At 36.7% G+C, this 17,460-nt stretch overlaps 1 protein-coding gene across 1 annotated transcript in view; it reads left to right on the top strand.

Moving 5' to 3' along the window:
* Positions 1 to 17,460, top strand: part of ODAD2 (outer dynein arm docking complex subunit 2) — an 82,554-nt gene that overhangs the window by 7,218 nt on the left and 57,876 nt on the right. Inside the window, exons 7-9 of the mRNA XM_086467203.1 lie at positions 1,009 to 1,226; positions 2,455 to 2,577; positions 2,785 to 2,932. Of these exons, the coding sequence (XP_086323329.1) occupies positions 1,009 to 1,226; positions 2,455 to 2,577; positions 2,785 to 2,932 (489 nt within the window). The remainder of the gene's footprint in view (positions 1 to 1,008; positions 1,227 to 2,454; positions 2,578 to 2,784; positions 2,933 to 17,460) is intronic.

The following is a 17,460-nucleotide window of genomic DNA, read 5'->3' as shown; positions in this document are numbered from 1 at the left end:
CTGTGATTTGTCTCATTTGTCGTGTGTTAAATTGTCTTTAGTGTAGCCTGCATTTTCAGAATGAGAGAATTAGCATGAACTAGTTTATGATTAGGCAGTTCGGTCAGCAAGCCTGGAACAGCAGATTCACATCAGGGACTAGTCGAAAACAGACGATACTGTGACAGTCTCCTTAAAACTGCCTCGAATCAGACACATAAAGGCATGTCTTCACCTATCTGGTAGCGACAGCTGCAATAATAATAGTATGTAGTGATAGTATGCTGTCTTTCCTGTGAAAATTGAATATGTTCCAGTAGAGAATAAGAGTCGACAAGAGTCCTTTCTGTTCTGGATATTTTTGATCAGCCATGGTACAAGACACAAACAGCTGAAGGATTGGTAGGTGTCACTCATCTCCATTCCTGTGTGTGACTTGTTCAACAACGTTTTGTCCTGAGAGACGGAAGATGAAAAAATTGAAATGGAATGTGTTTATATTAATTCTAAACTATATCAAATTAAATTACTTGGAACTGAAGTCTAGCAGTTTATCATAGCCTATTTTCAGTTTTATGTTCATTTTTTTTTTGTGGGTTTTTTTTTGTAAATCGTTTATGCAGGGAAATAGTTCTTATATAAATGATCCATTGAAAGCAGAATGACTGACATTGCAATTCTAGATCTTAAAACTTGTTTGGAATTATGTTCTATAAAAGTGCTTGTATCACAAATTATTTAACGTATGAGAAATCGAGCAACACCCAACATTCAAGTATGTTCAGGAAGTTCCAAATTTAGCTAGTTCATTTCTTTCAAACACTTTAATTTGCACACGGTAACAGTTATGTTCCAGATTAGTGTTTCATTCTTTTAAAGGCAGTCTGATTTTATCCGTATAATCTAATTCTACATTTAATGCATGCGATTTTTAAGCACAGCATCCTGGAATTGTGCTCGTAACTTACTGGTTTAATATACATTATTCAAATAGCAATATGACTGACAAACAATGTTTCCTTTTATTAGGAATATAATTTTTTAAAAGAACCAACATATGAGAAGAATTATCAGTGTATGGAAGTAATTGATGCTAAGGTCTCTGGCGAATCCCAGAACCTTTATGATTTTTCAGAAAAGAATGTGTGTGAAAAAGTGAAAGGTTCTGGAGCAAGAAGGAGATCCATTGACAAGAAGAAATCGGAACCCTCTATGAAGTGGAAGAATACTGTGCTTTCTGCTTCCCACAGATAAGTAGTTATCTTTATAATTGAATTTTCCCATAGATCTCTCTAAACTGTGCTGGTGTATGGAGGAAGAAGACTATCTGAAGGAAAGGCTTTGATTGCCATCCTACAAAAAGAAAGTATCTTCTCAAGTCTGTCAATATGACGTATTGCAAGAAACAAGAGATTTTTGGATGTCACCTACAGTTACATGTTAAAAAAAATGTTGTTTTCCAGAGACGAGAGCTTATCTTTGTCTACAGTCATTGTTAGAGTCTAAATGTAGTGAAATGGGCTAGTATCATGAGTAGTGTTCTATTTTATTGATGTGACTGATATTGATGACTAGCCCAAGCTCAAAACAACGTTTTGTGTTCACAGCATTGTAAATTAGGGACAAAAAAGCACCAGAGATTGTACCCAGGTAGGCCTAGGAGTCTTCCTGGCATATGAGTTAAGCAAGATATATTGTATTCAGCATGATCAAAGCTATGGAACAGCTCAGTGTGTGGAAGAACTAGGCAGACGAGAACACTTCTACCTGGAAAAAAGATGACTGGGGATGATAAGACAGATACAAAAAATCGTGACTGGAGATGGTAAATAGGGAACAGGTAGTCACTGTCCATTTTAATACGAGAATAAAGGGCATCATATGAAAATGAGCCAGTGACACCAGTTCAGAACAAAGGGAGAGACTTCTTCATACCACACATGGCTAAGCTCTCAAATTCTGTGCCAAAGGATGATAGAGAGAGGCCATTTGTTTATGTGAGTTCAAAAAGCAATCAGACACATTCATGGGAGAAAAATCCATCTAAAACTGTGAATGCAAGGATGATCGAGAGTTCCCTGAATCACAATTTGCTGAAGAATATCCTGGAAAAAATAATTTCCATGTTCTTTCATTGTTCTACTGTTACCTAGATAACTGCTGTTGGTCATAGTTGGAGGTGGTATCCTAGGATAAATGGACCTGTGGTCTGTCTGCATATACTCATTATTTGTTCTTGTATCACATACAGGTCGACATAATATAATTTTCCTAATATTCCACTATTTTATTAAAGCAAAATTAGTCACTTAAGACACAGCATACTTTATGTTTAATGAAGTTTATTGTGTAGGTTCATAAGCTCATACGTACTGACAAAAGATGTGTGCAACCATAGCTTTTTGGTTCTATTGGTTCTATGTATATATATATATATATATATAATATTTTCTTTTTAAATAAACCCAAATATTTTAGTGACAAGGCCACAAAAAGAGATACTGAAGAAGGGAGAAGTAGTACTGTGTCTCTGAAAATAAAAAAGAAAGCCAGTGGCATTTCTTCTGGATCTGTTAAAATACAACCATCTTCAAAATGGTATGGGTTACTTATTTTTCTTCCTTCAACTTGTTTAGTATTATTTTGTGTATCTACAGTAATTATCACTATACTTAGTATTTGGCAATGTCAATTAATTTTTTCTGATTCTGTTATTAGGCAGTGTTGTCATACCTGTTTAAAATGTGCTTGTTTGTATTAGTTTGTAGCTGTTTAAAATGGATGATGCTGTTTGTTTATTTTTAGTAAAACATCAGGCAGGTCTGAAGACGTTGGTGAAAGTTCCTCAGAGACTGAGACAGACGAAGAACAGCCTATCCGTCATCAGGAAGGAAATACCGATGATTTGCCATCAGAATACTGGGGAATACAGAAACTTGCAAAATATTTAAAGGTAAGCAAGAAGCGTAGATACATTTTCTTTAAAAAAAAAAAAAAAGCTACTCTTTACCTTCTGCATCTGAGGGCACCAGACCAGCTTCTCATCCTTTCCACCTTCCATGTACTTTAGAGTAGCCCTGCTATGTAGTATATTCCAATCCTGGAACAGTGGGCTTTCCTCTCACACACCCATTTCTCCTGCATTTTTTTAATCTGCTATTTTTGGCTTCTATAGACCCTTAGATTAAAACATCTGTTCAGTGTTATTTAAAACTTAAGATGGTATAATTTTTTTATTAATTATTAGGTTTCTGGTTTGCTTTTTGGGTGAAACTTTCCAAGATATTTCTTTATGTGGATAATAACTTTCAAGAGTTTTTATTAAGACTGAATACTTGCCTAAAGTCTTTCATCAACTATGATTAATACATGACTGAAGTAATTCTAACATGGTCTTATGTCTGGATGGATGCTGTTAGTGGACAAGAAAATGTATGATAAACAGGCATCCTCTAAAAAAAAAAGATTTTTTTTACACAGACTTGTTGAAAATCTTTTGGAACCTATAAATATAGATGTTTGTAATTCTATGTATGTCTGAAACACATAAAAATCCCAACAACCCTCTACTATTCTGGAAAACTCTAAAACTAATTATGTTTTTCCCTCAGGAGAAATTCCTTTACAAGTTTGTACTGGAATTTATGTACTGTAAGTTACTAATAAAAGCACTGGTTTATTTGTTTTTTTGAGTACAGCTACAGAGTATACACATCCGACTGATAAAATAATGATGCTGGCATTTGGTATGGCAGAAATACTTGTGAGGAATAAGCAAAGCTTTGGCTCCTTCCAGTCCTTTAACCATTGTAGAAGAGTAACTCGGTCTTTTAAACAGTTTTCAGTGCACTGACTGTTCTCAGTTCGTGTATGTGGGACCTGTGATAGTTGTTGGAGCCAAAAAAGAGACAGAAAAGCATGGATAATACAAGTCTCTCTACACTCTGTTGTAGGTTGAACCTCTATATTCTTTGTCATTTTGGCTATGCTAAAATAAGCCTTGGCAAGAGTATCTGGTGTAACGTTCAGCATGTCACTTACTCAGCTGTCCGCTAATGCTGAGCACACAATCTATACATTTTACATGACCCAGTTGTTTCGATTTGCATGTAATTACACTTCAAGGTGTTGTTTTCAAATCTTTCAGTCTACTAATAGCTTTCTTCTGTCTGTCTTATGGACCATCTCTTTGTACTTTTCTCAGAGCTCAGAGAAATAACATGCTACTTTTTAGTAAGGACCCTGGAGAGGATATTTGAAATTCATTACTATTGACGAACTCCCAGAAATTTTTTCAATGGCCCTTTTATGGGCCTCCCTCTTTACTGACAAGGCTCTTCTCTCCTGGTTACATAATTCTCAAACTCCCTTTCTTCTCTAGATCCTTCATACAGTCATGTTTAGATTTTACTATTGGACCTGATTCAATACTGAAACATATCTACAATTGCATGAAACCATTCTGAATGAAGAGTCAGAATGGCAAATAGGAAAATATATTTTTCATGCTCCTCTGTTTTAGAAATTAGTATTTTTTGTTCCAGCTGTCAACAAGCAAAATTACTTAATGGCTTAAAAGTAGAAGAAGAAAGGGGAGCATTTTTGATCAAATTGTGACTACCTGTTAAGAAGTGTTTGTAATACAGAATCCCATAATATGAAAACGTTTTGTTATGAAAATTCAAATATATGCTTGTTTATGTATTCATGCATACCAGAGTCTTCCAATAGTTCTTCGAATTAGATATAAATTATATGAAGTACTTGAAGATATACTTAAAATAGTTCTCAGTTGATTCTTAGCTACGTAAAGCAAGAAATCCCTAGTGTCAGATAAAGCTGAAAAGAGATGCCTCAGTGCCATACCACAGACAGTGGTTGAAATGTTTTATTGATGGAGTGCTACTTTAGCTTGCACATGGAATTCATTTTAATTCAAGTATAAATACTGCACCTCTGGCCCGACTTAGGAGATTTTTTGGCATTCTTGTTGTTCATGTAGGCAAGTGTTCATGACACATGCAACATAAGAGAAAATAAACTTGTGACTGCGGTATTTAAGTATCTACAAGCGTATTTGTATAGAAGCACAAATTTCAGAGGGCTTGTGTGTCTTCAAAGGTTGTATACGTTGTTTGCACATCTTAAAAATTAACAAAAATGCCTTAAATAATAGATGTTTGAGATACAAGTTAGGAAATAAAGTAATTTGTAGGTGCAACCATTTTTTGAATGTCTGCTAAAGTAAATGTGAATCACAATTCAGCAAGACTCTATAAAAGATCAATTTGCAAACACAGAACTTCCATAAAACCTGAAAGATACCTAGTTTTTGTAGCAAAGTTAGATTGTCATTAACACTTAAAAGACGGTTGCTTCGTGTGTAAAGCAAACTTACTAGATCCTGTGAATTGTGCCTGTAAGCTATGTATTCGTATGCCTCTTCATGGAGAGAAAATTCCAGTGCAGAGGAAATTCCCTTCTGACTTTTTGCCCTTCTCCATTCCCCCTCCTTTCTGGGAAAGAGCAGCCATGTTGGAATTGCTCCACTGGGAAGCAGCTGCTTCTGTGGTCTGGCTCCTTGTCCTTCCCTCAAGCTTTGCAGGGCTGTGAAACAGAAGAGAGAGCTTGTGTGCTCTTGCCATGTCTCCCCATTGACTTAAGAACGGGCAGTGAAGATAGATCAGTGAGCTTGGTAATGGTGTTGTATTAGGCATCTTTTGGGGCTAGGGTAGAAAAAATTAGAATGAAGTGCTCTGTTGTAACAGCAAGATTCACTCAGGAGAGCCTACTTCAGATTTCACATTATTCAATGAAGTAGTTCTTCTGAAGTATTAGATTTCTAGAGGAAGGACTACATTTTACATGTGAAAAACTTTAGGAGTAGGGTTAAGGGGTGACATTTTACAATGATCTTTTTACTAGAAATGCAGAATCTGCACCAAAGCTGGGGCTGTTCACTAAAAAAAAAAAAAAAAAGAGGAGAAAAAAAAAAAGGTGAGAGTTGGGCACAGTGCTTTGTGCTGCCTGCTGCTGAGCACTGATTATTATGTTGTAAGATAAAACTGAGATGTTGAGAGGTGAATTGGGGCTGGTGACACTGCCAGGAATAACTCCAGTCTCCAGAATAAGTCTTTAATCCCTTAAGCCCTTGTTCTGCTTGGTTTTGGTTCCCTGTAAGGATGTGATTTATATGTACACCTATGCCAGGGTGAGCTCTGGATAGAGTTCTGCAGGACCATGTCAGTTACAGAATTCTTCCTTCAGTGTCTTACCTGGAAAGTCATTCTACTTTTGGCTGTATTTCAGGGGTACTCTAGCGAAACTAGTCAAATCTCGCACTTCTGTAAAATGTCCAGTAATTTCATATCTGTTTTGTGTTACTCCAGTTAGAATAACCTCATTGCCAGAACAGCATTGTGTTTCTTTTCTAATTTGGAATCATAGGTGGACAAACCTGTTGTCTTTCCCTAGCTGCTTGCATCTTGTGCCAGTGCCAGTTCCAGGAGCTGCAGAAAGGCTATACACTGCACAGGACCTACGGAGGATGTGCCCCGAGTATGGCCTTGAACACTAGCTCCCAGCTGCCTGTGTGCCCTACTGCTGCGTAACAGTGGATGGCTGGGAAGGGATGACATCTGTCAATGACTCAATGAAATCTCATTCACTGGGCAAGGAGAAGGTTGAAAGAAGTGTGAGATACACTGGATGTATTCAGGTCTGCTCCACAGCCGCATTTTACAGAACCTTTGGAAGGCTGCTGTGTTCAGGCAACATTTCTGTAGCTGGCAGGAGGCCCCTCTGTATTTGGCTTACATTACATAAAGACAGCAAACAGACCAGGGAGGCAGGAATGTACAGGAATATTCCTTCTGGTCTTTGCCTCTTCCCTTTTCTTTCTCTCCAACTCCCTCTAAGTCCTCACTTATATCTAGGCAATTGGGTCAAGGTAAAAAAAGTCTTAAGAGGTCAAAGCTATGGGTCTAGTTCTTACAGTGCATGTGTTTCAGTGAGTATTGGCTGGGCTTACAGTTCATCACTTCTGCTTCCCCTTTGCCGTGTGAGCAGAGCTGAGGCAGGAGGGTGTAGTGTGGCTGCTGCACCACAGGCAGAGTTAAATAAACTCTTCTCAGGAAGCTCAAATTTATCAGTTAGGGTAATGCAACTGTGTATTGGCTTGCAGGAAGGAATAGTGGATCCCCAGCTGAGCTCTTTGTACATGGAGAGCACTTAGCATTCTTGGGGAAGAAAGGTACGGGTTAGAAATGCAGAAAATCAAAGTGAAATGATGCAGGGAGGCTCTGCCAGGAGCTAAGATGCAGCATCTGGTGTGAGATGTTCCTGTAGATACTGTTGATAAACAGTATGGGATAGTTTTATTCCCCAGGAAAAGACAGGGAAACATCTGGAGGCTGGAATTTAGGGACTTGGGGCAAACCAGGGTGCAGGAAATCCACGTGTACATGAAGGGTAGGAATGTGGACAAGGAAGGTCCAAACTATTACAGAAAAAGGGAGCCTATTTCAGAACGTTTGAGGACCAAATCTTAAATGACAGTTGCGTGGTGGTGGTACGTTCTTTTGCACTATGTATGCAAGGTTTGCAGTGTGACATTTCTCTTACTTGGAAGGGAAGAAGGAGGCTTGCACACTTCCCTACTATGCGTTAGCATAAAGTCAGTCACAGTTTGTCTCTAAGATGAGGTTTGCCATACCTGAGGTCCAAGGTTTTAGATGTCTGAAAAATAATATTCCTCATAGAATTTTGTGATAGAAAACATCCAGCCTTTCAAAATAATTTGTTACTTTCTTGTGCAAATGAAAATTGTGTAGCAGTCTCAGCCCTCCTCTGGTTTAACAGGTGGTGTATACAGCAACCCTTTTATATGAACCAATTATAAATTTATGGCACTTGCAAAGACATTAATGTGGCTTGTAGATTTTTCTCAAAATTTGTATGAAATACAGGATAGATACATTATTTTTTAACTGCATAATGGAAAAGTATAGCTTTTTAAAGTTATAATGGGAATGTTTCAGATTATTAAGATTACAGTAGTGCTCATTATAAAAATTTAAATTAGCTTCATAAACCATGCATGGATTAAGAAATCAATTGTATTTTGGGATTAGCAGAAAAGTAATTCTGTTTTGTTCTAAAATGCAGAGCGTCAAAAGAGGCGTGAACACATTAGCCTAAGGTATTAAATGGGTCTTCAAATACTAATTCATTTAAAGTGAACTACACAAAAAGTAGTATTAAATAGTGTAAGACAAGCAAAATAGTGTTACAGTGTACACACTAAATTACCAATTGCTTCTTTACTTATTTTACACGTTGTAATGCTACTCAAAAGCTTTGTGGTAGTCGTAGAAGAAGTCTAAAATCTCTTATGTTTATGGATATTCTGAATATCCAAACTGCACAGAGAACCACAAATACAAATTCTGAGGAACTATTTCTTGGCTCTGCTTCCATTTTCCCAGGAAGAGTTACTGGTGGGTAGAACTTTACGACTATAATGTATACTTAGATGATAAACATAGAAGTTATGAATTTCGTGAGATACATAGCCAACTTAGAAATTATTTTGTGTGCAAAATTATTGAAGAAATTTATCTGTAGTCTTGAAATCTGGCCCTAAATGTGGAATAGATGCAAATACTAGAATCTAATAGCAGAAGTAAAAATATCTAATTAGTGTAGGATATGTATTGCACATTATATTATTTTTTTCCACAATCTGTGGATAAGAGTTAACAGTTTTTTCTTTATAATACGACATTAGAAAGACTTGCATGAGATTATATGTGAGCTATTAAATACAAAATAAGCATATATAAATGCATATAAAATATTTTTGCATATAAAATAATTTTGCCATTGCGTAATGCATTTTTTCAGGACTGACCAACTTTGCAGATAATTTACCTGACCTTATCAGTAGAGTGTCTAACAATGAATCTTTTCCCTTATGAAAGTATAGTGTGGGGTAACATGAAGGAAGTTATTCAACTGAACTGAAAGATCAAGATGAAAAATAAATTTTGCTATAGCTTGGCTAAGTGGTAGACTGTTGTATTTCAGAAAATACCAAATGTATGAGACTTAACCATGTGCCACCTGCTAGTGTTTCTAGGCACATGTTTGGCTAACCAGTCAGCCTTGGCAAACCTGTCAGCCTTCATATTGCTCTTCTCCACTGTTCATGAACATCTCTTGTTCCGCTCTTCCAGTATTAAGCAAGGTTTTATTTTAAAATTCAATAACGAATATCATTGCTGGAAAAAAAAGGGAATAAAAATATGGGAAAACTGCATTTTATAGTTAAGATGTGTATTTTTTAACAGCCTAGCCAGTGCTGATCATGAAAAATAAATCTTTTTATGATAAATTTACTGGGTAGGAAATATTGGCAAATGGTGAACTCTCAAATTATTATTATAATTGGCAACTCTGACGCACCTGCACGGCTCTCTCCTCAAAATACTCTACAAACAATCCTGTCACAAGAGACATATAAAATTCATAACAGCCAGTTGATTTTTGACCGTTAGTACCAACTCTGATGAATTTCTGTGTAGTGGAGGTTTAATTAATATTCTGAGGGTCACCCATTCCTAAGAGTTTCATAGTTGATGAGATGAAAGACAAGATAGAAATAAAGTAAAAAAAAAGAGGGGGGGGGGGGGCTTGTGAAAAAAAAAGTAGAATTCAGCAAAAAAAAACCGAGAAAGAGGTGGAGATGGTATTTCAAAAATTAAGGGCTGAGGAAAAGAATGTAAAATAACTGATGTTTGATTCTCCTTTTTTATTGTAAAAGCAGGTGATTAAATTAATGAGCTACTGTTTTGACACCATAAATACTGTACCTCTAAAATAATTGTAAATTGCCACAGCTGTCTCAGTCTGACTTAAGGCTTTATAATCATGAAGTATATAATCAAATTGTTGGCTTTCCTGAAGAATTAGAACATGATTGTGTCTGAAAGCTACCAAGAGTTTTAAGAATTGAGAATAGCATTCTTCATTGGTTTTAAGTGTTCTATATTGGATCTAGGCCTAATTTAATCACAGCTTACTGTACACACAGTTATTTCAGAAGCATGCCTGTGCTTCAGCCCTGTCTTCCTCTATATTTGTTTTTCCTATGCTCTCACTAAGCTTAGTTTTTAAGTTTCTTTTATTTCTCCAGAGAACATTTGTCTCTTAGTTTTTGATAAACTATTGGTATAATTTTGTTTTTCTTGCAAGATCTTTTTTGGCTGGTTTCAAATGACACTGTCTTTTCTGTTCTCTCTGTTACATGAAGCTTCAACAGCATGCTAGCTCTCCAGTAGCCTGTTACAGGCACAGGTCCTTCCTAGTTCAACCTCATTAAATTTTCTCTACAGATGCACTTCTATTGGCTTCCCAAATGAGTTGGATCCATAAAAATAAAATTGCTGTAATAACATTAAGGCTTTCATTCTCTTTGTGAGCCAAGTGCTCGGCAAACTCAAAATTGCTTAGACAGGTCTGACACTGTCACTCGAGGTCAGTAGTATGTCTGTATTATGGGCAGCATATGTCACATCTCAAAGTCTGAAGTCGGGATTTACAAGTATCAGTGTTAAATTAAAAAACAGTAGTGCTGTTTATGTAGGTGTTTTTTAAAATTTAATCCTAGACCCTTTTCTGTTTCTTATTCAATCCTCATTCCCTGTGAATTTCTGCATATTCTTTTTAAAAATATATATGCTTTATTTTCCTCAGATGAAGTGGCCAAAGGCAGGGAGGGGGTTGTTTCCTTCTTGTTCTAGTGCCAAGATATAGAAGACAATACCTAGACTGGAATTCATCTCACCTAGCTCTAACTGTAGACAGAATAGGTGTTTGTAGCTGATCTGGGCATTCAGGGCTACCTTTATGATCAGTGGAAAAAACAGGCACTTTAAGGATGTGATTCATCTGATATTTTAAGCATCTAATTCAGAGTGAGATGGATTGTGTTTTCAACTTCATTGTTGACTTGATTTCAATTAACAGGAACGTAGGTTGGCTATAGATGACTCGATCTTAATTATCAGGAATGTAGGTTGGCTCTAGATGAGTGAATTTAGACAGATGACTCCCATCCCTACAGTCTTGTGCGTTTGAAATCATCAGTGAGTGTAATGTGAAGTAGTCTTTTGAAGGCCTACTCTTATTCCAGATTCTTTATGGATTTGGAAATAGGGGTTTGCATGCTTTCTGGCCTTTTTTCCTTGGAGTACTTTGTAAAGATCAGACTTTTTGGTAACAGCCTTAGAAACTAATCGGCAGTCCTCAGTTAATGGGTAGAATACTGGCACAGGTTGCACAGAGAGGTGATAGATGCCTCAAACCTGGGAACATTCAAGTCCAGGTTGGACGGGGCTCTGAGCACCGTGATCCAGCTAAAGATGTCACTGCTCACTGCAGGGGGTTGGGCTAGGTGGCCTTTAAAGGTCCCTTCCAGCCCAAACCATTCTACGATTCTGTAATTCTGTGGGCATCTTCTAGATATCTGTGCTCTAACTTTGGCCTAGCCAGCTTGATGACTGTGCTTGAGCTTTGTTTACATAGACAGTATGTGTGGATCAGGATCCTATAGGTCTGTCTTGCTTCTAGTTCTTCAGAAGGGTTTCAGTAGACCAGACCTACTGGCTTTGCACAGCTCTTTACTTTCTTATCACCATATGCTGCACTGTCTTTGGAGCTCTCCAGGGTGTGGGCTGCAAAGTATCCTCACAGTTTTATGACGATTCTTCTGACATTATTTTGGTGAACAAAGAGATAGGCTATCTGGATTCTGGAGAAAAGCAGGAGTAAATAAACATCTGGAAGAAATTTGCAAGAATTAGCTGACCGAAAGAACAGCAACATGTAGAGATTTTGTGGCATCTGACTGAGATTGACATTGTCTGAGCAATCAGAAAAGCAAAGTAAAAAATCCACTAATTTTTACACAGATGCAAAGGACCTTTTCTGCCCTCTGGTCAGTAAAACATGTGTGTGTCTTTTCTTTGAGGAATCATATGAATCTAAGTTACTTACTGTTCTGAGAAACAGTATTTTTGTTCTCTTTACCAAGAATCACTTTAAAGTTTATATCTTGGCCTTCTGAGTTACTTGGTCTATATTAGCCCAGCTAGCTGTTCACACCTATCTGTCTATACTGGTGCATAATACGTCTGAGAGCTTGTTTGTTTGTTCTTCTTGCAAAACAAATTTAGCCATATTTGGCAGTTTTCCTGAAAGAACATTTTTTATTCAGTTGATATCTCTTAGCCAGTTGGTGTCTTTTAGGAGGGAGATTGCATAGGCAGCATAAAGGCCATCTTTATGGGATGGGAGGGAATTGGGAGGGAAGCGTAGCTCAAGGACATCATGAGTCCTAAATGTTCACTGCTCATGTCCAAGAGACATTTTGAAGGATTACTGTAGGTTAAGTTTGTCTCAAGAGCTTGTGATTTGTGTAACATCATACATGACTTCAGCCAGAGACTGAAGGCAGAAAGGGAGGAAAGAAGGCAGAGGAAGACTAATGTGAGGTGGAAGCCTGTATAAAAAAATGCAGGTAGCTGGGCTCAAGTATTTAAATTTAAGGAGATATGGCACTTGCAACAGGACACTGTAGAACTGCAGTAGTTTTAGATTGAATAAGGTTAGTCCTGAATGCCATGGCTGATTCAGTTAAACTTGATAAAAGGTCTCTTTACTGGCCTTGCAGAGGTGTTCAAGTCTGCAGCCAGCTTTGTTCAGGACAGAGTGTTCAGATACTTGTATAAAATCGATCATCTCGTGATGAAATGTCTGAACATAACTCTCTGGTCAGCCTGCAAGAGCTGAAGGCATTGCATTGTTTGTATGGACACTATAGACTCAGGACAGTATAGGCTATTCAGGCTTACCAACAATACAGGTATCCTATGAGCATTGATATCCTCTATACTTGAAGAAGACACAAATGCTGAAGACTTGGGTGTAGTGCATGCACTCTCTGTATCCTGTCTTAATGTCCATGATGATCCTCCAGGCTCTGAGTTATTACAGAGAGGCTAGTCTTTTTATAGTTACTATCTGTTTAGAGCAGGCAGCAAGATGGAATATGAATATCTTGTTTAACCTCACAATTGAAGACGTTTTGTCAAGCTGTGAATAGTATTGGCCATGTTTCTGATGCTCATCAGGCAGGCTAAGTGTAAATATGATGACATTGCTGCTATTACAGTTACTGTAATGGAGTTCCCACCCCAAAACCATTCCTTACTTGATGGTAGAAGTTAGCATGACCATTTCTGGAGGGAGTTGTCTGACCTTTTGGCCACAGATGTAAGTGTGCAGAAAGCTTTGCATTTCAATACCTGAGAGCATTGAATGGAACAACTCTCCTATTGTGTGTGACTTACCAAGTGTGTAAGCCTCTGTTCTCCAGAGCAACCTCTTCTGAAAGCAAGGAGTGGTCAGGACAGTGACTGAGATTCAGTATGTCATGATCCAAACACATGAGTGAGCAGTCTTCCTTCAGTTGGGCCTGAAGAAATGTGTGACCTGTCACTTTCAAAAACATGGCCCTATCATCAAGGATGCTGAGGTAGATCGCCTGTTCAGGGGCTCCATTTATGTTGATGATTGTGGCAGCTGAAGGCAGTGTGCTGCTGGAGAGATAAGATGGTACCAAGGAGGGTGGCCTCTTACAGGGAATGTGGAAGGTTGTGGTTTGCGCATTAAGTAAAGCAATTTGCATATGCTAAAAGTGCCTGTCTGGTGGGCAGAGGAAGTCTGAGATGTTTGCTGAATCTGAGTTCATTCATGCTGGGCTGTCATTGAGAGACTATGGTGTGAGTTGGAGACAATCTAAGACTTACTCTCTAAATACGGTTGTCTGAGGACATTTTGCCAGATGAGCTGAAGTTTGAACTGTGGTACAACTACCAAAGGTACTGCAGGTGGTCTGTGGTAACTAAAATCTAAGCCAGAGCTAAAGCTCAGAATGACCTCAGTGCTCACACATTCTCCTGAATGGTGACACTTTGCAGTAACAGTAGTTTCTGATGGATGAATTAGATTAAATCCCACATTAACATCTGCTGTAGTGATCTGATATAGAAATCATAGTGGGATTGTGGGTTTGTTGTGCACATTACAATCTTTTTATTGATCTAGGATTGAAAAGAGTGTGGTCTATTGTCTTTACAAAATTGTCCAGATGCAACTGGGGAACAAATACACTCCTAAACTGAAAATTTCATAAATGAGAAGAAGATAAACTTGCACTGTTAAGATATTATGTATTACCTTGGCCAGGTTTTCTGTGGTTTTGGGGTCAGCAGTTTGCTTCTCTCAAATTTTGAGGTTTGAGAAGTTACTGGGAAAAACATTGTGCTATTCCTAGTCCAATGAAGTAAAAGCTCATATGTTTGTGCGTGACCTACATTGATGCTTACCTCCTCTGTAGTGGAATCCAGTTACTATGAATCAGAGAAGGAAAGCTAACAGAATGGATTCATGTCTTGAGAGAGTTTTCAAGAGGGAATCAACAGTTGCCTAAGAAAACCTTCTGGTTCACTCAGAAAGTAACAGACTTATTCTTTTGTTTGGAAACTCATTTATTTTCGATTGCATAAAATATGGTGACAATTGAAACTCACTGCGTATGGCTCATAACATATATGTCACTTGTGCCACTGTGAAAGGTCAGAGTCAAGGTATTAATCTGCAACTAAAACTGTGCAGCTTCTGTGCATGGCTTTAGTCCAATGTGAATTTTTTGGATTTTGTGATGCCTGTGATTTTCCACTGGCTTTAGTTATATTAACCTGTATGGTTTACATACTGCCAGGCTGTAGCCAAAGAATGCCAGAAGGTTCAGGAAATGGGGCAGTGAATTATTCCATAATCAGTTATACGTGTCCATAACTCATCTCTTAACAAGTTGCAGCTTGTATGTTTTATAAAGTATAATGAAAAATTGGAACAAGTATTTAAACCAAAACAAATGTTTAGAGCTTCACTACATAGAAAAATTGCCTTGCTGAAGCATATTATACATGTTATACTGCAATACTCAGTCTTTCATTAAGATTTATCAAAATTTATTTACATTTTGGAGTATTTTCCAGCAGAAAATTACAAAATGGTCTGTGATTTGCGAGATCAAGTTAACAGAAAATCAAAAAGGCACAAAGGTGTAAATGAAGAATTCTTTTTCATACTTTACTACTAATTTTAATTTTAATTAAATAATTTCTGGTCTAACAATTAAGGTTTCTATAATTTGACCTACTTTCTTTTGGATATCACATAAAACTATTTTGTTTGTTCAGGATTTTCTAAAAATATATTAATTTGATATGTTTGGTCTTAATTTTGTCAAGTGTGTTGTAATTGCCATTCATATTATACACAGTCATAATCAAAAGTAGGGTATTATTATACATAAGAATGACGAATCTGCCCACAAACAGCAATTTTCTTTCATGTTATTCAGTCATTTAACCCCATTATTTCTTGTCCTACCCACAATGGACCTGAAGAACAGATGATTGTCATCGTAGTTGTTCTTTAAACCTAAGTGGGTAGCTATTTTCTACCGCTGCTGTTGTTGAGGAGCCACCATAACCTGAGATACAGAATCATAGAATGGTTTGGGTTGAAGGGGACCTTTAAAGATCATCAAGTTCCAGCTGCCCTGCCATAGGCTGGGACATCTTTCACTAGATCTTTCAGCAGTGTGTGTCAGGCATGCTGTATTTGAATGTGTTTCTGCCAGAAAGCGTCAGAAGGTACCTGAGTTCTTCAGAAGCAGTATACAGCAGTCCCTGAGACTGTAACGAAGAATTTATGAAGGCCTAAGGATTTTTAAATGGGGAAAAATAGGACACTAACCAAGCTGGTGAAAAGGGAGCCAAAAGGTTATGCATCTTTCATCTTGCTGTGCATTCAGAATGGACTAACAGATGCATGCAGTCACATTTGCAGAAACATTGCTAAATAATTATGTTTCTAGTATAGTGGTGACTGAATCTGTGAGACTGGATTCACAGATACCAAATTTATATACAATCTTCTCATCGTCTAAAACAGCTGCCATTGTATACTTACATTAGAAGTTTTAACTAGATTAATCTGTGCGTTATTGTATTATAAAAGTGGTCTGTTAAACACCTCAAAAAAAAAGCAAAAGGAAGACAGGCTTTGCTACACATTCTTTATAGTTCTGTAATTCTTAGTTGTGAGCTCTGAGTATCATAATGGAGACATTACACGTACATTGAACAGAAGATGTCTTACAGATAGTGTAGCAGTGATACTTTTAATTTTCATTTAATTGGTGGATGTATGTTATACCACTATATAGGAAAAGAGGCACATTTTAAACTAAATCTGTGTTTAATTTCAAGCCTTAAAATTGATTGTTGATCTGCCAGTAGAGTTTATTTTGTATCCAACGTATCAGATTTCAAATGGTATAACAACATGATGCAGATTTTATGTCAACTTAATGGAGAAGTAACTATTTCCATGCATGTTAAAATCTATGCTGTAAGTACTGCAAGACTTACTGTAATTATAACTTCAAGAAACAAAAAATAATTGTTGAAACCATCAGTAGTATTTCTTATTTTGTAGAACTGATGCTTCAGCACATATGAAAAATATTTTATTGTGGTTTTACTTTAAAAACACTTAAAGTGGTGTGTGCATTTTTGAAGCTGAAAAAATAAAATGCGTATACGTTTTTTTATATACAGTTCTATTTTTTATTTAAGAGAGTTAAAAGTTGTTTATTTTTAAAAAACCTGGTCCACATTAAATGTCACATGCCAACCATTATACATGTAAGATAAGTGAATTATGAATTACTATGTTATGTATGAATGTAGTTTCACTGTAGGAGAAGCAGTCCTCAAAAGAGGAGACATTGCTTTTCAGGTTAGGGATATACTTCTTACATTTATATAAAACATTAAAACAAAATTTTTCTCTTTAAACACCTGTTGCAAAATTTTTATAATACAAAGCAAAGTAAATCTTAGTCTAAGCTATATTAAAAGACCACAAACTTCATAAAAGGACAGCTGTTAGTCCTTTTGAGCTACAGATATTCTGTGTAATTTTGGAATCATATCTTAATTATTTTTTTTTTAAATAATTTAGACTTTGATATGTGTGGATAAACTGATTTCTCTAAGAAAACATTTCAGAAATTGTTACAATATTTTATTCCCTAGGACATATTTTAAAAATAGATCAAAATATATTCTTATAGCAAGACACATTTCATTTTCTTCTGAAGTGAAGATGATAATGATGATTAAAAAAAGATAACAAAAAATATTGTAGGAATCGTCCTCTAGAACACTAGATGTTACAGGTGTTAAAAATTACCTTTATATTTAACAAGTTTTCTGTGGGGAAATTCTCTGGATATCTCTTATTACAAGAAATTTAAGTAAAAGTTATCTATGTAGTGCC

This window comes from Leptosomus discolor, chromosome 6 (assembly GCF_034619465.1).
Source record: "Leptosomus discolor isolate bLepDis1 chromosome 6, bLepDis1.hap2, whole genome shotgun sequence".
In the NCBI taxonomy this organism is placed as follows: Eukaryota; Metazoa; Chordata; class Aves; order Leptosomiformes; family Leptosomidae; genus Leptosomus; species Leptosomus discolor.
Note: the sequence above shows the minus strand (reverse complement) of the source record. Positions and strands in the feature narration are given on the sequence as shown.